Here is a 27049-nt window from a genome sequence, read left to right as displayed (position 1 = left end):
CGTCACAAAGAGGATATATTTGCTGATTATACAAAGGACATGCGTCACACATTTACCGTGGGCGGCACAGTAGCACAGTGGTTAGCACTGTTGCTTCACAGCGCCAGGGTCCCAGGTTCGATTGCCAGCTTGGGTCACTGTCTGTGCGGAGTCTGCACGTTCTCCCCGTGTCTGTGTGGGTTTCCTCCAGGTGCTTTGGTTTCCTCCCACAGTCCAAAGATGTGCAGGTTAGGTGGATTGCCGATGCTAAATTGCCCTTGGTGTCCAAAAAGGTTAGATGGGGTTACTGGGTTACGGGGATAGGGTGGAGGTGTGGGCTTAGATAGGGTGACCTTTCCATGGGCCGGTGCAGACTCGATGGGCCAAATGGCCTCCTTCTGCACTGTAAATTCTATAACGAATGATACCTGGACCCTATATGTTTAAATTATAAGGTGACATTAAACAAACAACAATTTTTTCTCCCTGGAATCTACAAAGATGAGGGGTCATTCATTCAACTTTTTCAAGACACAAACTGGAACCAGTTCCTCACTGACTACCCACACAAACTGGAACCAGCTCCTCACTGATTACCCACACAAACTGGAACCAGTTCCTCACTGATTACCCACACAAACTGGAACTAGCTCCTCACTGCTTAACCACACAAACTGGAACCAGTTCCTCACTGACTACCCACACAAACTGGAACCAGCTCCTCACTGCTTACCCACACAAACTGGAACCAGCTCCTCACTGATTACCCACACAAACTGGAACCAGTTCCTCACTGATTACCCACACAAACTGGAACCAGTTCCTCACTGCTTACCCACACAAACTGGAACCAGCTCCTCACTGATTACCCACACAAACTGGAACCAGTTCCTCACTGATTACCCACACAAACTGGAACCAGTTCCTCACTGATTACCCACACAAACTGGAACCAGCTCCTCACTGATTACCCACACAAACAGGCACCAACTCCTCACACTTTCCCCACACTTACTGGCACCAGCTTCTCACTGATTTCACACACTCACTAGTACCAGCTTCTCACTGATTTCACACACTCACTAGCACCAGCTTTTCCCTGATTTCACACACTCACTAGCACCAGCTTCTCACTGATTTCACACACTCACTAGCACCAGCTCCTCACACGTTCCCCACACTTACTATCACCTGCTCCTCACTGATTTGACATAAGCACTGGAACTAGCTCCTCACTGATTTCACACACAAACTGGAACCAGCTCCTCACTGATTACCCACACAAACTGGAACCAGCTCCTCACTGATTTGACACACACACTGGAACCAGCTCTTCACTGATTTGACACACACACTGGAACCAGCTCCTCACTGATTTGACACACACACTGGAACCAGCTCCTCACTGATTTGACACACTCACTAGCATCAGCTCCTCGCTGATTTGGCACACACGCTGGAACCAGCTCCTCGCTGATTTGGCACACACGCTGGAACCAGCTCCTCGCTGTTTTCCCACACCAACAGGCACCGGCTCCTCACTGTTTCCCCACAGACCAGCACCAGCTTCCCACTGATTTCCCCACACGTTGCCTACACATACTGGCACCAGGTCCTCACTGATTTTTCCCTCACATGCTGGAACCAGCTCCTCACTAATTTCCCACATGGCACCGGCTCCTCACATGTTCCCCACACATACTGGCACCAACTCCCCACTGATTCCCCCACAAACACTGGAACCAGCTCCTTACTGATTTCCCACACACTTGCACCAGCTCCTCACTGACTTCTAGCTTCATCTCCTCAATGATTTCCCACACTCAGTGGAACCAGCCGCTCACTGATTTACGCAAACACACTCACACAAGCTTCAAACTGATTTCGCACACAGACTGGAACCAGTGTCTCACTGATTTTCCCATGCACACTGGAACCAACTTCAAACTGATTTCACACACAGACTGGAATCAGTGTCTCACTGATTTCCCCACACACACTGGCACCAGCTCCTCACTGATTTCCCACACACAGGGTCCAGCTGCTTACTGATTCCCCATGCCCACTTGGACCAGCTCCTCATTGATTTCCCGCACACACTGACACCAGCTCCTCACTGATTTTCCACACACAGGGTCCAGCTGCTTACTGATTCCCCATGCCAACTTGCACCAGCTCCTCATTGATTTCCCGCACACACTGACACCAGCTCCTCACTGATTTTCCACACACAGGGTCCAGCTGCTTACTGATTCCCCATGCCCACTTGAACCAGCTCCTCATTGATTTCCCGCACACACTGACACCAGCTCCTCACTGATTTCACACACTCATTCACACAGCTCCTCACACGTTCCCCACACTTACTGGCACCAGCTTCTCACTGATTTCACACACTCACTAGCACCAGCTTCTCACTGATTTCACACACTCACTAGCACCAGCTTCTCACTGATTTAACACACTCACTAGCACCAGCTCCTCACTGATTTCACACACTCATTCATACCAGCTCCTCACACGTTCCCCACATTTACTAGCACCACCTCCTCCCTGTTTGACACAAGCACTGGAACCAGCTCCTCACTGATTTCACACACTCACTAGCACCAGCTCCTCACACGTTCCCCACACTTACTAGCACCAACTCCTCGCTGATTTGACACACTCACTAGCATCAGCTCCTCACCGATTTGACACACACACTGGAACCAGCTCCTCACTGATTTCACACACACTGGAACCAGCTCCTCGCTGATTTCACACACACTGGAACCAGTTCCTCGCTGATTTGGCACACATGCTGGAACCAGCTCCTCGCTGATTTGGCACACATGCTGGAACCAGCTCCTCACTGATTTCACACACTCACTAGCACCAGCTCCTCACACGTTCCCCACACTTACTAGCACCAGTTCCTCACTGATTTCACACACTCACTAGCACCAGCTCCTCACTGATTTGACACACACACTGGAACCAGCTCCTCACTGATTTCACACACACTGGAACCAGTTCCTCGCTGATTTGGCACACACGCTGGTACCAGCTCCTCGCTGATTTGGCACACACACTGGAACCAGCTCCTCACTGAATTGGCACACACACTGGAACCAGCTTCTCACTGATTTCACACACTCACTAGCACCAGCTCCTCACACGTTCCCCACACTTACTAGCACCAGTTCCTCACTGATTTCACACACTCACTAGCACCAGCTCCTCACTGATTTGACACACACACTGGAACCAGCTCCTCACTGATGTGACACACTCACTAGCATCAGCTCCTCACTGATTTGGCAGACACACTGGAACCAGCTCCTCACTGATTTCACACACACTGGAACCAGCTCCTCGCTGATTTGGCACACACGCTGGAACCAGCTCCTCGCTGATTTGGCACACACGCTGGAACCAGCTCCTCGCTGATTTCACACACACTGGAACCAGCTCCTCACTGATTTGACTCACACACTGGAACCAGCTCCTCGCTGAATTGGCACACACACTGGAACCAGCTCCTCACTGATGTGACACACTCACTAGCATCAGCTCCTCACACGTTCCCCACACTTACTAGCACCAGTTCCTCACTGATTTCACACACACTGGAACCAGCTCCTCGCTGATTTCACACACACTGGAACCAGCTCCTCGCTGATTTCACACACACTGGAACTAGCTCCTCGCTGATTTGGCACACACGCTGGAACCAGCTCCTCGCTGATTTCACACACACTGGAACCAGCTCCTCACTGATTTGACACACACACTGGAACCAGCTCCTCGCTGAATTGGCACACACACTGGAACCAGCTCCTCACTGATGTGACACACTCACTAGCATCAGCTCCTCACTGATTTGACACACACACTGGAACCAGATCCTCACTGATTTCACACACACTGGAACCAGCTCCTCGCTGATTTCACACACACTGGAACCAGCTCCTCGCTGATTTGGCACACACGCTGGAACCAGCTCCTCGCTGATTTGGCACACACGCTGGAACCAGCTCCTCGCTGATTTGACACACACACTGGAACCAGCTCCTCGCTGAATTGGCACACACACTGGAACCAGCTCCTCACTGATTTCACACACACTGGAACCAGCTCCTCATTGATTTCACACACACTGGAACCAGCTCCTCATTGATTTCACACACACTGGAACCAATGCCTCACTGGTTCCTGATACACACACATGGATATTGATGGCACAAGCTCGGTATTTCAAGTTATTTCCTATGTTGTGTTGTCTCGTGTTAATGCCTTTTCTTGTTGTTCCCCAGATACTGGGCCTCTCTACGGAATCTGGTAGTTTCCTTAATGAGCTCAATGAAATCCATCATCAGCCTCCTTTTCCTTCTCTTCCTTTTCATCGTTGTGTTTGCTCTGCTGGGGATGCAGCTCTTTGGTGGCCGGTGAGTATCACCCACACCGTTTGTTGATTGATAGCTTAGTTCAGTCTCGCCACCATCCTCGCTTCTTTAATTTTAAGATGCCCAGGAGGACATCCAGTTACGGGAATGTGCTGAGCAGATGTAGGAAAGGTGGCTTTCCTCCTGGAAGTTTGAGTTTGGCACTTTTAGTCCCAAAATAGGCTACTAAATTGCGAAACCACCCACCCCCCCTTCCCGCCACTCCCAGCTCACCCCATCCTCCCTCAAGACCACCACAGTTACCGAAAAATGACCGCAAATGACCGCAAAGGGCAGCACGGTAGCATGGTGGTTAGCACAAATGCTTCACAGCTCCAGGGTCCCAGGTTCGATTCCCGACTGGGTCACTGTCTGTGCGGAGTCTGCACGTCCTCCCCGTGTGTGCGTGGGTTTCCTCCGGGTGCTCCGGTTTCCTCCCACAGTCCAAAGATGTGCGGGTTAGGTGGATTGGCCATGCTAAATTGCCCTTAGTGTCCTAAAAAGTAAGGTTAAGGGGGGGGTTGTTGGGTTACGGGTATAGAGTGGATACGTGGGTTTGAGTAGGGTGATCATTGCTCGGCACAACATCGAGGGCCGAAGGGCCTGTTCTGTGCTGTACTGTTCTATGTTCTAAATAATTCAAGGGGCTGAAAAGGTGGCAGGATCAGCAAGAGCCTAGAAAGGAAGGATGGGCTGATGTGAGTACGCTGAGTGGGACTGAGCTGGCTGTACCTGAGCAGGCCGCGTCGCCGACAACCCCCGATAAGCGAGCGCAGGAAACTAGAGACAATGGCAAAGGTGAAGGCAGCGGTCGCGAATGCCCTGGCCCCCTTCGAAAGTGCCACTGGAAAAGATGGAGCAACGACTAGAGGTGCAGGAGGCAACCACCAGTGTCCTGGAGAAGGCAGCAACCGACCAGATCGACCAAATTAATAATAATATAATAACAATCGCTAATTGTCACAAGTAGGCTTCAATGAAGTTATGTGAAAAGCCCCTAGTCGCCACATTCCGACTCCTGTTCAGGGAGGGTAGCGGGTGCCTGGAACTCGCTGCCGGAGGAGGTAATGGAAGCTGGGACGATAGTGACGTTTAGGGGACATCTTGACAAATACATGAATAGGATGTGAATAGAGGGATACGGATCCCGGAAGTGCAGAAGATTTTAATTTAGACGGGTAGCATTGTCGGCACAGGTTTGGAGGGCCGAAGGGCCTGTTCCTGTGCTGTACTTTTCTTTGTTTTTTGTTCTTTGAGGCCGGTACGGGAATTGAACCCGCGCTGCTGACATTGTTCTGCATTACAAGTCGGCTGTTTAGCCCACTGTGCTAATGCAGAATTGCCTCATTGGAGACGGAGGTGGCAAGATTGGTGGCGACCAAGGCGACGCTCAAAGGGAAGGTGGAGGACCAGGAGAACCGGTTGCGATGCCAGAATTACCGCATTGTGGGCCTACCGGAGAGTATCAAGGCATGAGCCCACAGAGTACATGGCCCAGATGCTGGGGAAACTGGTCAGGAGGGAGAAGTTCCTCAAACCCCCAGAGGTAGACAGAGCCCACAGGTCACTCCGGCCAAGACCTAAAACAGAGGAGCAGCCCCAGACTATCATCGCGAAGCTGCACCAGTACCAAGACAGGGAGGTGATCCTGAACTGGGCAAGGCACACACGGTCCTGTAAGTGGGAAGGACACTCGATCTGTGTGTACCAAGACATTGAGGCAGACCTGGCCAAGCACCGGGATGAATTCAACACAGCCAAGGCAGACCTATACAAGAGCAAGATACAGTTTGGGTTGCTGTACCCAGCCAACCTCTGGCTAACCTTCCCGAGGAAGGAGTGTTTCACTGCACCGCACAAAGCAGACCGATTCGCACACAGGGAAAGCAGCAGTAACAACACTGAATACAAACTTTTTGCACCGGATCGAACTCCCTCATTTTCGATCAGCTATGAGTCCCAGGAAAAAGGAGGTGAAACTGTTGAGGTGCAGAAATGGGTGGGGAGTAGGAGGAGGGGTGGAAGGAATGCAGCATGTCGGGAAAGGTAAAAATCTCTGCTGAGGGAAGGGGCCACCACACTAGCAGGCACGCTAGCACAGGAATGTGAGCACTGCCATTGGTGCAGAGCATGGGTTTCCCATTGGCTCTGGCTGGTCATGTGCCTCTCGTCCGATTTGCTGGGACTAGTCATGTGACTGCTCACCAATTGGTCGAGAGGCAAGTAGACCCCGACTCCGAGGCGGGGTATAAGTACCCAGAGTTCCCGGCAGTCGGCCTTACTCTGTCGTCGACCACCGGGCTAACAACTAGCTGATTAAAGCCACAGTTCGGATCCTAATCGTGTCTTGAATCCAATTGATGGTACATCAATTTAATCAGCTAGAATTTTGGAATGGAGCTACGCATCAAGCCTGACTGCCTTCGTACCAGCCCGCATGCTTCAAATGCGTCTGCAATCTTTAAACACTGGCAGGCGTGTTTTAATAGTTACCTGACGACTGCAGCCAGCAAGCCCACCAAGGAGCAGAATCTCCACATCCTCCACTCATGCGTGGGCACAGCGATCTGCTCTATTATTGAGGACGAAAGCGATTATGATGCGGCCATGGAGATTCTCAAAGGACACTTTCTCTGGCCGGTCAACGAAGTATACGCACGGCATCTCCTGACGACTAGACAACAGTTCCCTGGTGAGTCACTCGACGAGTTTTACCAGGCCCTCGCAGCTCTAGGGAGAACGTGCATGTGTCTCCAAGTTTCCGCGACTGAGCACATGGAACTTTTAATCAGAGACGCTTACGTTGCTGGCATGCAGTCCGCTTCTATCCGCCAACGATTGCTGGAAAAGAACACCCTCAGCCTAGCTGAGGCACGGACTCTTGCAACCTCCCTGGAGGTTGCTGACCTGAACGCCCACGCATACGCCCCCGGCCGCGCAGCAACCCCCTGGACTTCATGGCACGCACCACCCCCGTCCTCCGTGGACCCCGACCCCCCCCCAAGCTTGCGCTGCGGGTCGCTCCGACAAACTAGCGGGGCCCCGTTGCTATTTTTGTGGTCTCTCCAAGCACCCCCTCCCATGCTGCTCGGCCCGCTCCACTCTGTGCAAGAGCTGCGGGAAGAAGGGCCACTATGCGGTGGTCTGCCAGACCAAATCGGTCGCTGCTGTTCTGCACAGCGACCACGGATCGACCCCCCCCCCCTCCCCAGGGCCCCACGCCGCGCACCAACCTCTCCGGCCCGCCTCCCGGCCCCCGCAACGGCCCCACCGTCCTTCCAGCCACCCCGACCGGCCCGCAGACGCTGCTGACACTGCCCCCAGCCGCCACAAGGTTCCCACCAGCGCTGCCATCTTGGACCCCGGACGCCATGTGCTGGCCATGGGCGCCGCCATCTTGGGGCCCCGGCTCCACGTGCAGGTCCTGGGTGCCGCCATCTTGGGACCCCGACTCCACGTGCAGGTCCTGGGCGCCGCCATCTTGGGCCAACACGGAAGGCCCTGCAAGCGATTACTCTGTCACTGAGGATGGTCTGGAACTCTCACCACGACTGCCTTCCATCAAACTCGACCAGTCGCGACCACGCTCGCTCGCCAAGACTACGACAACGGTTCAGCTCAACGGACACAAAACGAGGTGCCTGCTGGACTCCGGTAGCACGGAAAGTTTCGTCCACCCCACCACGGTAAGACGCGGCGCGCTCCCCATCCACCCAGTTAAGCATAAGATTGAATTGGCCTCGGGTTCGCACTCCGTCCAAATCACCGGGTGCTGCATAGCGGACCTCACGGTCCAGGGGAGGGTCTTCAAAAACTTCAAACTCCTCATCCTCCCCCGTCTATGCGCTCCGGCACTCTTGGGCCTGGATTTCCAGTGCAACCTTCAGAGCTTGACCTTTCAATTCGGCGGCCCTATTCCGCCTCTTACTGTTTGCAGCCTTGCGTCCCTCAAAGTTGACCCCCCTTCCTTGTTTGCCAATCTCACCCCAGATTGTAAACCTGTTGCCACGAGGAGCAGACAATACAGTGCCCAGGACCGGACCTCCATCGGGTCCGAGGTCCAGAGGCTCCTTAAGGAAGGAGTTATCGAGGCCAGCAATAGTCCCTGGCGAGCCCAAGTGCTGGTAGTTCGGACTGGGGAGAAAAACCAATTGGTCATCGATTATAGTCAGACCATCAACAGGTTTACGCAGCTGGACGCGTATCCTCTCCCCCGTATTTCCAACCTGGTTAACAGGATCGCGAAGTACAAAGTCTTCTCCACGGTGGACCTTAAGTCCACCTACCACCAGCTCCCCATCCGCGCGTGTGACCGAAAGTACACTGCGTTCGAGGCGGATGGGCGCTTCTACCACTTCCTCAGGGTTCCATTCGGTGTCACAAATGGAGTCTCGGTCTTCCAACGGGAGATGGACCGAATGGTCGACAAGCACGGTTTACGGACCACCTTCCCGTATCTCGATAACGTCACCATCTGCGGCCACGACCAGCAGGACCACGACATCAACCTCCAAAAATTCCTCCAAACCGCAAAACTCCTTAATTTAACTTACAATAAGGATAAGTGCGTGTTTAGCACCGACCGTCTAGCCATCCTTGGCTATGTAGTGCGTAACGGAGTGATAGGCCCCGATCCCGAACGCATGCGCTCCCTGATGGAACTCCCCCTCCCCAACTCCCTCAAATCCCTCAAACGCTGCCTGGGCTTCTTCTCATATTATGCCCAGTGTGTCCCCAACTATGCCGACAAAGCCCGCCCCCTCATCCAGTCCACCTCCTTTGCCCTGTCGATGGAGGCCCGCCAGGCCTTTAGCCGCATCAAAGCGGATATCGCAAAGGCCACGATGCATGCTATCGACGAGTCCCTCCCATGCCAGGTCGAGAGCGACGCGTCTGACGTAGCTCTGGCGGCCACCCTGAACCAAGCGGGCAGACCCGTGGCCTTCTTTTCACGAACCCGCCACGCTTCAGAAATCCGCCATTCCTCGGTGGAAAAGGAGGCACAGGCCATAGTTGAAGCTGTGCGACATTGGAGGCACTCTCTGGCCGGCAGGAGGTTTACCCTCCTCACAGACCAGCGGTCAGTAGCTTTCATGTTTGACAATGAGGGGCAAGATCAAGAACGACAAGATGTTGCGGTGGCGGATCGAGTTGTCCACGTACAACTACGATATCTTGTATCGTCCTGGGAAGCTCAACAAGCCTTCCAATGCCCTATCCCGCGGTACCTGCGCCAGCGTGCAGATTGACCACCTCCGCTCCCTCCACACGGACCTCTGCCATCCAGGGGTCACCCGTTTCTACCATTTTATTAAGACCCGCAACCTGCCCTACTCTGTTGAGGCAGTCAGGACAGTCACCAGGGACTGCCACGTCTGCGCCGAGTGAAAACCGCACTTCTACCGCCCCGAACGAGCGCATCTGATCAAGCCATCCCGCCCCTTTGAATGTCTCAGTATAGACTTCAAGGGTCCCCTCCCCTCCAACAACCGTAACACATATTTCTAGAGTGTTATCGACGAATACTCCTGCTTCCATTTCGCCATTCCCTGTCCCGACATGACCAAAACAACCGTCATAAAGGCCCTCCATTCCATCTTCTCCCTGTTCGATTACCCCGCGTACATCCACAGCGACCGGGGGTCCTCCTTTATGAGTGACGAACTGCATCAGTTCCAGCTCAGCAGGGGCATAGCCTCTAGCAGGACAATCAGTTATAACCCCCGGGGTAACGGTCAGGACGAGCGGGAGAATGGCACCATTTGGAAGACCATCCTGCTGGCCCTACGGTCCAGAGATCTCCCTATTCCCCGTTGTCAAGAGGTCATCCCCGACGCCATGCATTCAATTCGGTCTCTCCTCTGTACGACCACTAATCAAACACCTCATGAACGTCTTCTTGTTTTCCCCAGGAAGTCGTCCTCAGGATCCCCTCTCCCGACCTGGCTGGCCACCCCCGGGTCCATCTTGCTCCGGAAGCACAAGTCCGACCCGTCCCTACATCAACACCTCCCCCCAAACCCCAATTCCCCCCAGCTCCCCCCGCACCCCCACGACCCAGTGCACATGCCCCCTCTCCCCCGATTACAGCGTCTCCACCACCGGCCCGGGGTACGGAGACATATCTACGACCGACGCTCTTGGAGGCCAGGATGACCATCGGCCCAACGTCACCGGCTCCACTGCGACGGTCCTCTAGAACACCACGGGCACCCGACAGGCTGATTGTGTCTGATGCAGCCATGGGACATTTTGTACTTTGTTGTTATTCCGTTGCACATTTTGGACTTTGTTGTTATTCCGTTGAACCTTAAGTAGTAGTAGTATTGTTTTTTTTTGCCACGAGCCAGTGGGCAGCCCACCTTTCTCGATTTCCGCTGCTCATACCACCAGTCCTCGGACCCCCTCCCCCCCTCTCTCGCTTCCACTTACACCCCTCCGCCTTCTTTCTCCACAAGGGGTGAATGTGGTGGTATGAATGTGAGCACTGCCATTGGTGCAGAGCATGGGTTTCCCATTGGCTCTGGCTGGTCATGTGCCTCTCGTCCGATTGGCTGGGACTAGTCATGTGACTGCTCACCAATTTGTCGAGAGGCAAGTAGACCCCGCCTCTGAGGCTAACAACTAGCTGATTAAAGCCACAGTTCAGATCCTAATCGTGTCTTGATGGTACATCACCCCCCCCCCCCCCCCCCCCCCGCCCCGGGCCAGGAGAAGTCAGTCCACAACCTCCGTGAGTGGGAAAAGACCAGATCTGTGGCTCCTCGCCACAGCAGTGCAGCGTGCACTGGACCTGATCGGTGGCCCCGGTGAGAGGGCAGTCACGTAGGAGGAAGTCAGCATCGGGCAAGCAAATGAGACCCCACTGATTTACTGTTCCCCATGGCCCGTGCGTGGCACAATAGATGGATGTGGGAGCTCCCAAGGGGACGGACTGTAGGAGGGCGGGCTGACCGCAGGGCGTGCTGCAGTCCGGACTGATTTGGGGTTTCTGGAAAGGATGGTCCCATCTATAGTGGAGATGCAGACACAGAGGCAGGGACTACATGAGGATGCGTCGGCAACGATCCAGCACCTGCAGCAACAGTTGGAGGAGTCCAACTGCCTGCAGGAACAGGAGATGCTGCCCAGCATGTGCGCCACCCAGGTCAATTGGGTGGCATCCACGGTGGAGATCTTGTGGGCGAAGGTTTCGGCCATGGGACAAGATGTCCAAGGCCTGGGGCACTCTGTGCGGCGGTGGCCGAGGCCCAGTGCATGAACTCCACCAGGCACAGGGGACCTTTTACAAGCATGGAGCCAAAGACATCCACCTGCTGGCCCACCAGCTGAGAAAGAAGACATCTAGGAGGGAAATATCCCAGGTAAAAGACAGGATTGGCAAGCTAGTCACAGAGTCAAAACCTTTGCAACCTTCTACCAGGAGCTATACACCTCCGAGCCCCCAGAGGGGGAACTCTAAGATGAAGCAGTTCCTTGATGGACTCGACATGCCAGTCTTGGGGGAAGATAGGGGATGGGGCCTGGAAACACCATTAGAACTGAGGGAAGTCATGGAGACAATTAACTCCAGGCAGGCAGGGAAGGCATCAGGGCCAGACAGATTCGCAGTGGACCTCTATAAAAAAATACACATCAGCACTGGTCCAGCACCTGTGGGGGATGTTCACAGACTAACTAGCAAGATGTACCCTGCCGCCAACATTGGGTCAGGCCTCAATTTCCCTTTTCCCCAAAAAGACAAAGACCCGATGAAGTGTGGGTGAAGTGTAACACCTTAACACCAATGCTAAGATTTATGGCGAAGGCCATGGCAAAGCAGGCAAAGCAGCTGGAGAGCTGCGTGCCAGAGGTAGTTGTAGAAGATCAGACTGGCTTTGTCAACGACAGGCAACTAACGGAGAACATCAGGCGCCTGCTGAACACGATGATGACCCCATCCAGAACTGATCATCTCGCTGGATGCAGAAAAGGCCTTCGACAAGGTCAAATGGAAGTACCTCATAGAGGCACTGAAACAGTTTGGGTTTGGACCAGGGTTCACCTTCTGCGTGCACCTCCCATGGCAAGCATACAGACAAACACCACCAGCTTTGGATACATCTGACTGCACAGATGCACAAGGCAGGGATGTCTGCTGCCCTGTTGCTGTTTTCCCTGTGATTGAACCAGTAGTGATCGCCTGCAGAGCGGCGAAGGGGTGGAATGGTATCCAAATGGGAGACAGAGAGGATACAATCTTACACTATGCAAATGACCTGCACCTCTAAATCTCCATCCCCCTGGGCAGCATGGAAGGAGTAAAGAAAGAGTTTGGAGCCTTCTCAGGTTACAAGCTTACATGAGTAAGATGGAAATCTTCCCTGTGAACCTGCAAGGGAGAGAAGCAGAGCTGAGGGGCTGTCGTTCAATTGACCCAGAACAAATTCTGCTACTTGGGAATTCAAATAGCCCTTGACTGGACATGGATCCAGAAGTGAAACCTACCGAGTCTGGTGGAGGAAGTGAAGAAGGGCCTGCAGAGGTAGGGCTCACTTCCACTCTCCCTGGCACGGAGAGTCTGGTGGAGGAAGTGAAGAAGGGCCTGCAGAGGTAGGACTCACTTCCACTCTCCCTGGCACGGAGAGTCTGGTGGAGGATGTGAAGAAGGGCCTGCAGAGGTAGGGCTCACTTCCACTCTCCCTGGCACGGAGAGTGCAGAGGTTCAAAATGAACATACTGCCCAGGTTCCCCTTTCTGTTCAGATCCCTCCCGATCTACATCCCAAGGCTCTTACCTTTACCCCCCCCCCAACACAGTTGATAAGGTTAATCATGGTGTTTGTGTGTGTGTGTGGGGTGGGGGGGTGATGGAAGGTAAGAGCCCGAGGATCAGGAAGAAGACCCCACAAATGAGGAGGAATGTGGCAGGCCTCGCCCTCCCGAAACTCCAATTCTACCACTGGGTGCCCACCACCGAAAGAGTGCGAGCTGGGTCAAGGAACCAAGAGCAGAGTGGATGAGGATGGAAGAGGTTCCCTCCGAGCACTAGCCACAACTGCACTCCTACCCCCACCCCCCCACCCCCCACCCCACCCCACTTCTGCCATTTACTCAAAGCCCAGTGATAGTAACCAAATAGGAATCAATTGAGGTAGCACTTCAGACTAACTGAAATGTCCACCATGGGCCCCAACTGAAATCATCACAGGTTCACTCCTGCAACAATGGATGCCTCCTTGCGAGGGCGAGGAGACAGTGACGGTTAGGGACATGTGTACGGACAGTAGAGTAGCGATCCAGGGGAACACAAGAAGTTTCAGCTCCTGAGATGGAACGACCTGAGGTACATACAGGTCAAAAACCTCCTCCGCAAGGAAACAACTATGTACTCCCAGATACCAGGACAGCCACTACTAGAAAGTCCACTGAATGCGGGCGACCTAGAAGAGGGGTCAGTGCGGACAGTATGGACAACTGTTAGAAGAGCACTGCTTATACCTGAACGAGACAAAGAAAAAGTGGGAGGAAGAACTCGGCAGGAGATAGGGGGAAGGACTCTGGATTGAAGCGCTGCACAGGGCAAACTTCACCACCATATGCAAGGGGCTGAGCCAAATGCAACTAAATGTGGTGCACAGGGCGCACCTAACGAGAACACGAATGAGTAGGTTCTTCCCGGAAGTGGAGGACAAATGAGAATGGGGCCGGCAAACCAGCAAACTACACTCACATGTTCTGGGCATGTCCCAGACTTGTCTGATACTGGCCGTACTTCTTTGAGGCCATGTGCAGGATTGTGGGAGTGAGGGTGGAGCTGTGCCCACTAGTGGCAGTCTTCGGGGTATCAAAGCACCAGAGCTCTTCATGGTGAGGGGGAGCTGATGCCCAAAACTACAGCCTAGCTGTTCGACGTAGCGGAATTTCTCAGCGTGGAGAAGATAAAGTTCGCCACCTGTCGGTATTAATAAAGCTTTCACAGGATGTGGAAGCCATTCACCAACTTGTTCCAAGACCTGTTCATGACAGAAACCAATAAAGTAGGGAGGGGGGGACACAGAGCAAGTCATGGAACAAGGAGGAGAATGAAAGTGGGGGGCAGTGGAGGGGATGGGCGGGGGGACAAATACACATTGGAAACACGGGAGACAGGGAGAAGCGAGGCAAACTGTAAGAAACCCATTTTCTGGCAAATTAATGTCTGAACCACGATGTACGTAAACACTTTAAATACGTGTTTTGGCCAGGTCTGACAATGTAAAGTCTGAAAATGAAATATTTTTTGTTAAGTCGGGCTATTGTTACACATGTCAGTTAGAACTTCTATAGCTGATATATGTGTTGGGCTTGTTCAGCATGGTGACTCTATGATTTTAAATGTTAAAAGCTCTAAAAATATTTTCCAAAAACTATTAATATTCCGAAATGCAAAATGTGACTGTGTCATCACAAGCAAGGCCCCACCGGACCATTTCACCTCTTCATTTCCATGGCAGATTCAACTTTCCCGATGAGACCCCGTCAACCAACTTCGATACCTTTCCCGCTGCGATCATCACTGTGTTTCAGGTACGAGGAACTGCCACATTAAATCAAGACCATAACCATGTGTGAATAGGTCAGAACAAGGAGCTGAGAGGGAATTTGAGAAGGGGGAAAACTTACAATTGGGCTACTTGGCTCATGAACAAAATCTCTCCCTTTCTGAGTAACACATATGAAAGCTCGTAACACTAGTCAGTGAGAGGTGAAGATGAGTAAAACTAGTCTGAGAGGTGAAGATGTTCAACCTAGTCAATGAAAGGTGAACATGAGTAAAACTAGTCAGTAAGAGGTGAAGACGAGTAACACTAGACAGCGAGAGGTGATGCTGAGTAACAATAGTCAGTGATTGATGAAAATGTTTAACACGATTCAGTGACTGGTGGAGACAAGTAACACTAGTCAGTGAGAAGTGAAGATGAGTATCACTAGTCAGTGACTGGTGAAGATGAGTAATACTAGTCAGTGAGGGGTAAAGTTGAGTAACACTAGTCAGTGATTGGTGAAGGTGAGTGACACTAGTCAGCGAACGGTCTCTTCTGAGCAAGGGTTTCCCAGGCGTTGATGCCTTATTGCATTTCTTGAGGTAAGCTTCCAGAGTGTCTTTGAAGCCCTTAATTTCTCCTCCTCTTGTTCGGAAGCCTTCCTTGAACTAGGCAAAGTGAATTTTGCCTTGGAAATCGGGACTCTGACATCCTAAGCACATGGCCGACCCAGCAAAGTTGGTTTTGGATGATCATGTACTCTATGCTGGTGCTCTTGGCTGTTTGAAGGACACTGATTTTAGTACGCCTGTCCTTCCAACTGATGCAGAGAATCCATCTCGGACAGCGTAACTCTCCTGGGCCTTGAGGTGCCGTCTGTACGTAGTCCAAGTTTTTGAGCTGTATAGAAGTGTTGTGAGAGTCTTCTTGAGGTTGAGGCTGAGACTAATTCTTTGGTATGTGCCCACGAAGATGTCAAGCATGGCCTGGCGATTCTCTTCTGAGAGAGTGGAGATGGTAATATCATCCTCATGCTAAAGTTCCGTGAGCAATATCAATGTTGCTTTCTTCTTGGATTTCAACTGGTTGAGGTTGAAAAGTTTTCCGTTCGCCCTCTAGATGATGTCCACTCCACTGGGAAGCTTTCTCTTGACCAGGTGGATGATAGTGGCGATGAAGCTGGAGGAAAGGGTGGTGGCGATGACACATTCCTGCTTGACTTTAGTCTTGATCTCAAAGGTTTCTGTCTTATTTCCTTGTCGCCAAGATCTTGTTGTGGAGGGGTTGGAGGATGTTGATGAATTTCTCTGGATAGCCGGCCTTTGACAGGGTGTTCCATAGCACTTCCTGATTGACTGAGTCAAAAACCTTGGTCAGATTGATAAAGCAATGTAGAGTGGTTGATGCTGCTCCTGGCATTTCTTTTGAAGTTGCCCAGCAGTGAAAATCATGTTCACTGTTCCATGGTTTGGCTTGAAGCCATGATGGCTTTCCAGAAAGAATTTTCCAGAGACGGGAGAAGGCAGCTAGCGAGGATTCGGGCGTTGATCTTTCCGGTGAATGAAATTAAAATCTCTTATTTTTACGAGTAGGCTTCAATGAAGTTACTGTGAAAAGCCCCTAGTCGCCACATTCCGGCGCCTATCCGGGGAGGCTGGTACGGGAATCGAACCGTGCTGCTGGCCTGCTTGGTCTGCTTTAAAAGCCAGCGATTTAGCCCAGTATGCTAAACCAGCCCCTGATGGAAAATAGGTAGATTCTTCAGTAGTCCCCACAGTACACTTTGTCTCCTTTCGTGAAGGTGGAGGCGATGACAGCATCCCCGAGGTCGGCAACAATTTCTACTGTTCCAGATTTTTAGCAATACCTGATGGAGATGACGGGTGATCACTTCTCCTCCAAGTTTGAAAATTTCTGCTGTGATGCCATCCACTCCTGCAGCTTTCCATTCTTCATGTCTTAGTGCAAGATGGCCTTTGATGGTGAGTTGGGAGATTTCCTCAAGCACCTCCTCATTTATGGTTGTATCACGGTTTAGGAGTTCTTTGGAGTTCTGTCCGTCGAAGGCTGATGTTTCTCTGTCTCTTAAGAGGGTTCTGTCCTTTCTTCGCACCAGTTTGAGAGCTAGGGTATTGGATCCATATATTGTCTTGGTGAATTTGCTTTGGAAATCGGGAGATTGGGTGTCATGCTCATCAGCAAGGAATTTCAGCAATGTTGGTTCTTGATTTCCCCTATTTTTCTTTGTACCTCCACCGTGGCTAATTGATGAGCTCTCCTCTTTGCCTCGCTGATCATGTTGTTTTCCCAGGCGTGGAGGGATTTCCTCCTCTTGTCGATGAGGTCTTGGATGGTGTGGTCATTCTCATCGAACCACTCTTGGTGTTTCCTGGTCTTGTAGCCGATGGTTTCTTCACAGCCTGAGATGATGGCAGTCTTCAGCTCTTTCTGGTTTTCCTCCACTCCATTAAAATAGACACGATGGAGATGTTGGAGAAGACATTGTTGGAACCCAAGTACATGCTTGGCTCTTGAAGTCGCTCAACATTGGTCTTCTTTCTGAGTTGTTTCTTCATTTCCTGCTGCTTCTGGTGAAGCATGACGGACATGGAGAGGAGTGGATGAGCTGGTGGTCTGTCCAGCAGTCACCTGCAGTGGTCATTGCTTCGGTGATGAGGGTATCCTTTTGGTCTCCAGATCAAACAATGATGAAGCCTTTCATGTGCCAATACTTTGATTATGGATGTCTCCAGGGAGTCTTGAATTTATCTTTTTGGCAGAACAATGTGATGACAAATTGTTGTTCCGCGCTTTTGGCGAGGCGGAGAACCGTGTTGGAGTTGCAATTTCCAACGCCTTCCTTTCCAGATTTGGGATCCATTCCAACCCTGGTTTTGAAGTCCATACGGAGGATGATCTTCTTACTTAGGAATGTTGGAGAGTGTGGTGTCCAGAATGGAGTAGAAGCCTTCTTTGGACTCAGCATTGGCATCAAGGGTTGGGGCGTAGGCACTTATGAACGTTGTCTGCTGGTTCTTGGCAAGTTGTAGACAGAGGATCATGAAGGGCTCGTTGATGCTGACAGGGAGCTCAGAGAGTCAGTTGACGAGTTTGGTCTTGATGATTTTTCCAGGTCTATGCATCCTGGGCTGATACTCAAGTTTTGCTCTCCAGAAGAAGGTGTAACCTCCGCCATCTTCCCTCAGCTGCCCTTAGCTTGCTCTTTGGATCTCTTGCAGGGCAGTGACGTCAATATTGAAGTGCTTGAGTTCATGGGCAACATGGTCAGTTTTCCGTTTCAGTCAACTGATTTGCTCATTATCCATGAGGTTCATACATTCCAGGTTCCTAATTTCCGTTTAACTTTGATTTTCTGACTATAGGTAGATGAGCCTGCTGAATGCAGTTTTCCAGCCAGGTTCGGGACAGAATAGACTATTTTTAGGGCCCATTCCCCATGCGGGATGGGCAAAGTGGATCCGGAAGACGATCATGAGGCTCAGTCATGAAGAAAGGTGCTGAAACGCTCTCCTGTTCCTATTCCAATAGCGAGACGACTGAATTAAACTCGACCGCCTATGTTCTGTCTGAAGCTAGAGACTTTCAGATCTCACAGTCCTGTTCCGTCAGCTCTCGCCGATTGCTTCAGGGCTTGCCTGTGTGGGGGGTGTGCTGGTTTCCTCTAGGTAGACATCTGGTGCAGGACATCTTTTAATGTGGATATGCTGTTGCACGGTCTTTGACACAGGGTAAGCCTAGTTCCAGTGACAAGGGAACCTCAATGACTGGTGACTCCCTAATGCTGCAGCCTTCATCTGTCATTGCAGCTATAGGACCATAGAATTGACAGTGCAGAAGGAGGCCGTTCAGCCCATCGAGTCTGCACCGGCACTTGGAAAGAGCACCCTAACTAAGCCCACACCTCCACCCCATCCTCATAACCCAGCAAACCAACCCAACCTTTTTTGGACACTAAGGGCAATTTAGCATGGCCAGTCCACCTAACCTGCACATTTTTGATCTTTGGACTGTGGGAGGAAACCGGAGCACCCAGAGGAAACCCACGCACACATGAGGAGAATGTGCAGACTCCGCACAGACAGTGATCCAAGCCAGAATCGAACCTGCGACCCTGGAGCTGTGAAGCAACTGTGCTAACCAATGTGCTACCGTTGATATCACAAGAGTATCTTCCGCCTGGTTTGCCATTGAGGACTTATTTTTGGTTGCGCTTTGTCTGATTTATCCCCTCTGACCTTACCATCGTGGGTGACCCTGAGAAGGAGCTTAAGATGCCCAATGGCATTGTCTCGGAATCATCGGAACGTTCAAGCCTCTTCACCACAGCAAGGCGGCAATCCACGGAAAGGAGAAGATGAGTAACACTATTCAGTGAGAGGTGAAGATAAGTAACACTAGTCAGTGACTGGTGAAGCTGTTTATCAATTGTCAGTGAGAGGTAAAGACGATTAACACGAGGCAATGAGAGGTGAATATGTTTAACAATTGTCAGTATAAGGTGAAGTTGAGTAATACTAGTCCGTAAGAGGTGAAGATGTTTAAAACTAGTCAGTGAGCGGTGAAAATGTTTAAAATTAGTCAGTGAGTGTGAGCAGTGAACATGAGTAATGCTAGTCACCGAGCAGTGAAGATAAGTACCGCTAGTCAGCGAGCAATGAAGGTGAGTAACACTAGTTAGTGAGGGGTGAAGATAAGTAACACTTGTCAGTGAGGGGTGAAGATGAGTAACATTAGTCAGCGAGTGGTGGATATGTTTAAAACTGATGGAGGTGCTTAAAACTAATCAGCGAGCAGTAAAGATGTTAAAGTCTAGTCAGTGACTGATGAAGATGATTATCACCCTGTAAATCCTCTGTGTCTGTTCCTTACTGTGACCAGGGCATTGGAGCAATGGGTCTCTGCACCCACCTCTCACTTCCATCTTGAATTTCCTTCCTGGTTAGATTTTCCTCATCAGCCTGAGTAACATGGAATCTTTCTCTTTTAGATTTTAACCGGTGAGGATTGGAATGAGGTGATGTACAATGGGATAAAATCACAGGGAGGTGTGAACACAGGAATGTGGTCATCTGTGTATTTTATTGTCCTTACACTCTTTGGAAACTGTATCCTTTTACTGGGCAAATGTCCTGTTCGCTATGGTCTTGGCTGTATCTATATTGCACTCACCTACTTGGTGCTTTTTAAAAAATATGGGCAAGCTCAGTGTGGATAGCAGACAAGAAGTTTCTAGAATTGTCTTCCAACTGCATTCAAAGTCCTCAACCACCAGACTCAAGACTGCAAGTGGTAGAGGCAGCACCAAATTGGTGGACTACGTAGCCATGGTCACCATACCATTGAAGGCACCAGCCAAACTATTGCCCAGAATTAGTTGGAGAATTCGCAGCTCGTAGTCTGCCATGTTAGCTCTTTCCTTCACTGGCGAAAATCAGATCGAAAAGTGTTTTGCATCACCAGTTGCTAGAGGGGTTGGCTAATAATGGGCACGGGATGTCGTGCTCGGGACTGTTGCGACTGACTGTCTAACTCATTGATGAAGGAGATTTTCGGATAGAGGAGCAAAATGGGGCAACAAAGGAAAGGAAACGGTGAATTTTTTAATTTAAAAAAAAATTAAGAGTTAAAGCAGGTAACAGAAAATAAATCGAAAGAAAGGTCAGATTGTATCAGGCGTGCCAATAGTCGCTCAGTGGTGACTCATGCTGGAAAAAAAATCATGCTGTCAAAGCTTTTTGTCTTGCACTCATCAGGACAAATGTAAGAATACCAAATTTCAAAGTTAACACACGTAATAGTCTTTACTGGGCATACGTTTTCATTGAATCAATTAATTAAATTGATGACTTTGATAAATTTCAATCGTCAATTAGACTTTGCAGGGTTTGCACTGTTGCTTCACAGCGCCAAGGTCCCAAGTTCAATTCCCACTTGGCTCACTGTCTGGGAGGAGTCTGCACGTTCTGCCTCTGTATAGATTTCCTCCGGGTGTTTAGAATTCCTCCCAAAAGACGTGCTTGTTAGGTGAATTGGACATTCCGAATTCTCCCTCTGTGTAACCGAACAGGCGCTGGAGTACGGCGGCTAGGAGATTTTCCAAGTAACTTCATTGCAGTGTTAATATAAGCCTACTTGCGACACTAATAAAGATTATTAGTATTATTTCATGTTCTGTAATGGGTGCACAGATTGTTCTTTAATCTGTGGGTGTTGTTGGCTGGGCCATGTGTTGCGCACCCATAATTGCCCTTGTACTGAGTGGCTTGCTTGGCCATTTCAGGGGGCATTTAAGAGTCAACCACATTTCTGGAGTCACAAGTAAACCAGACCAGTTAAGGATGACAGATTTCCTTCCCTCTAGAACATTAATGAACTGAACCACTTTGGTTTTTATAACAATCGACAATAGATACAGGGTCATCATTATACTTTTAATTCCACGTTTTTTATTTAATTCAAATGTCACCATCACCAACCAAACCCTGGTTTGGATCTCTAGATTACTTGTCCAGTGACAATACCTCCCCGAAATGCTGAGGACAGAGCCTTTGGAAACTCACTGGAGAAATCATTCTTATTACTTGGGATTCCAGGATTTCTGCTGGGATTTTTGGAATGAAGATCAGCAGTGGTGCTGAAATTCCACAGCCACGATTATTTTTGCTGATTGACATCTGAAAAATGAAAATCGCTTTTTGTCACGAGTAGGCTTCAATGAAGTTACTGTGAAAAGCCCCTAGTCGCCACATTCCGGTGCCTGTTCGGGGAGGCTGTTACGGGAATCGGACCGTGCTGCTGGCCTGCCTTGGTCTGCTTTCAAAGCCAGCAATTTAGCGCAGTGTGCTAAACAGCCCCTTGCTGGGGCTGTTTATCTGCTTTGACAGTTTGTTAAGCAAAGCCCAGTTCTCGAAGGTTAACCAAGTGTTACTTGGCCAACTCCTGCAATAATGTGAAATCTTTCCAATCAGGCGTAACATTATCCGTTCGGATAGAGTATGATAAGACACATTTTCTCTTACTCTTCCTTAACCCAAATCTGAAGACACCTTACTGAATGTCTTCTTGGCTATCGCTGTCGATAATCTAGCCAATGCTCAGGAGTTGACAAAGGTAAATAAATATCATCTTTTTTATCAGTTTAACTATCTGCTTTCAATCAACCAGTACAAACTCGGTACAGAGACACTACAAGACAGAATCCATACTAGAATCCACACTGTACAGATTAAATGCTGTGCAGAACCCAAACAGTACAGAATCCACACTGTACATATTACATACAATGCAAAATCCATGCTGTGCAGAATCCACATTGTACAGATTACATACAGTGCAGAATCCATCCAGGGCCAAATCCATACGGTGCAGATTACAATCTGTACAGATTACGAACTGTATGGATTACATTTACATACAGTACAGAAGCCATACTGTTCACACTGGGCAGAATGTAAGACACTGTGCAAATTCCATATCAGGCAGCAGCAATGGAGCATTGTACAGATCACATGCAATATGTAAGCACGAGAACCTGGGACAATGGGGTAGCGCTGACGTGCTTCCCTAAAAGTGAGGCTTTCATTTTAGAGTTTGCTAAGTGTGATTTACTGAGGGAGTGCTGCACTTTCGGAGGGTCAGTATTGAGGGAGTGCTGCTCTGTCAGAGGGTCCATATGGCTGCACTGCCAAGAGGGTCAGTGATGAGGGAGTGCTGCACTGTCAGATGGTCAGTACTGAGGGAGTGCTGCACTGTCAGATGGTCAGTACTGAGAGAGTGATGCACTGTCGGAGGATCAATACAGGAAATGCTGCATTGTGGGACTGTCCGTACTGAGGGAGTGCTGCACTGTCAGACGGTCAGTACTGAGGGAGTGCTGCATTGTCAGAGGGTCAGTACTGAGGGAGTGCTGCACTGTCAGACGGTCAGTACTGAGGGAGTGCTGAGTGTCAGAGAGTGTCAGTACTCGGCGAGTGCTGCACCGTCAGAGGGTCAGTATTGAGTGAGTACTGCACTGTCAGAGGGTCAGTACTGAGGGAGTGCTGCACTGTCCGAGGGTCAGTAATGAGGGAGCGCTGCACTGTCAGAGAGTCAGTACTGAGAGGGATATGCACTGTCTGAGGGTCAGTACTGAGGGAGTGCCGCACTGTCAGAGGGTCAGTACTGAGGGAGTGCTGCACTGTCAGAGGGTCAGTACTGAGGGAGTGCTGCACTATCAGAGGGTCAGTACTGAGTGAGTGCTGCACTGTCAGAGGGTCAGTGCTGAGGGAGTGCTACACTGTCAGACAGTCAGTAATAATAATCGCTTATTGTCACAAGTAGGCTTCAATTAAGTTACTGTGAAAAGCCCCTAGTCGCCACATTCCGGCATCTGTTCGGGGAGGCCGGTACGGGAATTGAACCTGCGCTGCTGGCATTGTTCTGCATTACAAGCTAGCTGTTTAGCCCACTGTGCTAAACCAGCCCAGTACTGAGAGAGTGCTCCACCTTCCGATGATCAGTAGTGAGAGAATGCTACACTGTCAGAGGGATAAGTATTGAGGGAGTACTATACTGGAAAGGGTCAGTGGTGAAGGAGTGCGACACTGTCAGAGGGTCAATACTGAGGGAGTGCTGCATGGTCAGAGGTTAAGTACAGGGGAATGCTAAACTATGGGATGGACAGTTCTGAGCCAGTGCTGCACGGTCCAAGGGTCTGTACAGGGGACTGTAGCATCATGGGAGAGACAGTACTGAGGGAATGCTCCAGTCCGCTGTACTGACCCTCTAACCGTGCAGCACTCCCACAGTACTGACCGTCCCACTGTGCAGCACTAACCTGTACTGACCCGCCGAATGTGCGAAACTCCCTCACTACTGACCCTGACAGTGCTGCACTCCTTCAGTACTGAACCTCTGACATTGCAGCACTCCCTCAGTACTGACCATCCGACAGTGCAGCACTCCCACATGGGAGGACCAGAACTGAGGGAGTGCTGCACTGTTGGAGGGTCAGTACTGCGGCAGTGCTGCACTGTCAGCAGGTCAGTACTGAGGGGTCAGAACTGAGGGTGTGCTGCACTTTCGGAGGTTCAGTAGTGATGGAGTGCTGGACTGTGGGAGGGTCAGTTGTGAGGGAGTGCTGCACTTTCGGCGGGTCAGTACAGGGGACTGCTGCACAGTGGGATGGTCAGTTCTGTGGGAGCGCTGCACGTTTGTAGGATCCGATGTGAGGGAGTGCTGTATTGTCACAGAGTCAGTACTGAGGGAGTGTTGCACTGTAAAAGGGTCAGTATTGAGGAAGTGTTGCACTGTCCAAAGGTCAGGGGTGAGAGGATGCTGCACTATCAGAGGGTTAATACTGAGGGAATGCTGCATGGTCAGATGGTCAGTTCAGGGGAGTGCTGCACCGTAGGGGGAGTGCAGAACTGAGGGAGTGCTGCCACGGTCAGAGCGTCAGTACTGAGGGAGTGCCGAACATTCGGAGGATCTGTTGTGTGGAAATGCTGCAGTGTCAGAGGGGTTCGTTTCGAGGCAGTGCTGCACGGTCAGAAGGTCAGTACAGGGAAGTGCTGTACTGTGGGAGGGACAGAACTGAGGGAGTGTTGTACGGTCAGTGGGCCAGTACTGAGGGAGTGCTGTACTGTCAGTGGGTCAATAGTGAGGGAGTTGCACTTTTGCCGTGTCAGTACAGGGGAATGCTGCACTGTCAGAGAGCCAGTACTGAGGGAGTACTGCACTGTCAGATGTTCAATACTGAGGGAGGGCTGCACAGTCGGAGGGTTAGTACTGAGGGAGTCCTGCACTGTCAGAAGGCCAGTACTGGGAGAACTGCTCTATCAAAGGGCCAGAACTGAGAGAGTGCTCCACTGTCAGAATGCTGCATGGACAGAGGGTCAGTCCTGAGGGAGATCTGCTGTGTCAGGTCAGTACTGAACGGTCAGAACTGAGGGAGTGCAGCACTGTCGAGGGTCAGTCCTGAGGGGGTGCTGCTCTTTCGGAGGTTCAGTAGTGATGGAGTGCTGCACTGTCCGAGGGTCAGTATTGAGAGAGTGCTGCACTGTCGGAGGGTCAATACAGGGGAGTGCTGCACTGTTGGAGGGGCAGTACTGAGGGAGTACTGCATGGTCAAAGGGTCAGTACAGGGGAGTGCTGCACCGTTAGAAGGACAATAGTGATGGAGCACTGCACTTTTGGAGAATTAGTAGTGAGGGAGTGCTGAATCTGGGTGCATTAGAGTGCAAAAGTGAGAGTTTGGTGATTGAGGGATATTAAGGGTTCATTTTTATCTGAAGTCTAGTCTTTCTTTTATTTAGTAAATTAACTTAATAGTTGCTTTTTGGGTTAGAAGAAGGTGAGTTTTAAACCAGCTTTAAACAGAGTTGACGCAGATTCTACTTGCAGCTTCAACTTCAGATTGTTAATAAGTTAATTATGGGTTTCCTCCGGGTGCTCCGGTTTCCTCCCACAGTCCAAAGATGTGCGGGTTAGGTGGATTGGCCATGCTAAATTGCCCGTAGTGTCCTAAAAAGTAAGGTTAAGGGGGGGGGGGGGGTTGTTGGGTTACGGGTATAGGGTGGATACGTGGGTTTGAATAGGGTGATCATTGCTCGGCACAACATCGAGGGCCGAAGGGCCTGTTCTGTGCTGTACTGTTCTATGTAAAATTCTATGTAATTGGATTAAGCCAGTTTTCTGAGGCTAAAGTCAGACAGTATAAAGGTGAGCCATCTTACAGTGCTGACTTTGTTTGCACTGGAGTGCTGAATTTGGGATGCATTAGAGTGCTAAGGTGAGAGTTTAGTGACTGAGGGAGTTAGGTGAGGAGGGAACTCCCTTCATTTCATTTCCTACATTTCCTCAAAGAGCATGAAGGGAGCTGGGAGTTTAAAGAGAGTGCAGCTGACTGGGAGCAGAGTCGGAGGGCGGAGTTCCAGTTGATCCACAGGGCAGCTATATTCTGTAAGGTAAGAGTTGTTTGTTTTTTTTGAGGGGGGGGAAGCAAGTTACCTTTGTATCATTTAGCAGAACGACCAATTCTAGAGGGTTCACTGCGGGGGGTCGGAAAATTTTGCCCCGCGTTAGGGAACTGGAGCTGGAGGAATTTCGGATCATCCGGGGGGAAGAGGGGGTGATAGAGAGGAGTTACAGGGAGGTAACCACAACCAAGGTGCAGGACAAGAGTAGCTGGGTTACAGTCAGAGGAAGGAAAATGAACAGGCAGACAGTGCAGGAATCCGCTGTGGCCGTTCCCCTTCAAAACAAGAATACCGTTTTGGATGCTGTTGCGGGGGATGACCTATGAGGGGAAGGCCATAGCGGCCAGGTCTCTGGCAGTGAGCCTGGCTCTGTAGCTCAAAAGGGAAGGAGGGAGAATAGAAAAGCAATAGTGATAGGAGACCCAATGGTTAGGGGAATGGATAGGAGATTCTGTGATCGCACATGAGACTCCCGAAAGGTATGGTTGCCTCCCGGGTGCCAGGGCCAGGGATGTCTCCGATCGAGTCTACAGGATTCTTAAGGGGCGGGGGAGCAACCAGAAGTCGTGATGCACATAGGCATCAACGACATAGCAAAGAAAAGGGATGAGGATCTAAAAAGTGATTTTCAGAATTAGGTTGGAAGCTAAAGAGCAGGACAAGTAGAGTAGTGATCTCAGGATTGCTACCGGTGCCACGTGCAAGTGAGGCAAGGAACAGAGAGGGAGTGCAACTGAACTGCAGGGCTGTTGTTGGAGGGGAGGCTTCAGATATGTGGATCATTGGTATACCTTCTGGGGAAGGTGGGATCTGCACACAAAAGGAGGATTGCACCTAAACTGGAGGGGCACCAATATCCTGGTGGGAGCTCTTCGGGAGAGTTTAAACTAGTTTGGCAGTGGTGTGTGAACCAGAGCTATGGATCAGAGGATAGGGTAGCTGTTGAACAGGCAGAAATAGTATGCAGCGAGTCTGTGAGGAAGGATAGACAGTTGATAGGGCAAAGTTGCACTCCGGGGAATGGGTTAAAGTGTGCCTGTTTCAATGCAAGGAGTGTCAGGATAAGGGAGATTAGCTTAGAGCATGGATCAGTATTTGCAACTACGATGTTGTGGCCATTACGGAGATATGGATTTCACAGGGGCAGGAATAGTTGTAAGATG

The 27049-nt window shown here is 50.6% G+C and overlaps 1 protein-coding gene across 1 annotated transcript in view; it reads left to right on the top strand.

Moving 5' to 3' along the window:
- The window catches only part of LOC119964246 (probable voltage-dependent R-type calcium channel subunit alpha-1E), a 1062240-nt gene that overhangs the window by 691648 nt on the left and 343543 nt on the right, over positions 1-27049 (top strand). The window contains exons 15-18 of the mRNA XM_038793526.1: positions 4278-4409; positions 14881-14953; positions 19919-20036; positions 21974-22041. Coding sequence (XP_038649454.1) covers positions 4278-4409; positions 14881-14953; positions 19919-20036; positions 21974-22041 — 391 coding nt within the window. The remainder of the gene's footprint in view (positions 1-4277; positions 4410-14880; positions 14954-19918; positions 20037-21973; positions 22042-27049) is intronic.

Source organism: Scyliorhinus canicula, chromosome 4 (genome assembly GCF_902713615.1).
Source record: "Scyliorhinus canicula chromosome 4, sScyCan1.1, whole genome shotgun sequence".
NCBI lineage: Eukaryota > Metazoa > Chordata > Chondrichthyes > Carcharhiniformes > Scyliorhinidae > Scyliorhinus > Scyliorhinus canicula.
This window is presented reverse-complemented; position numbering and strand designations above follow the sequence as displayed.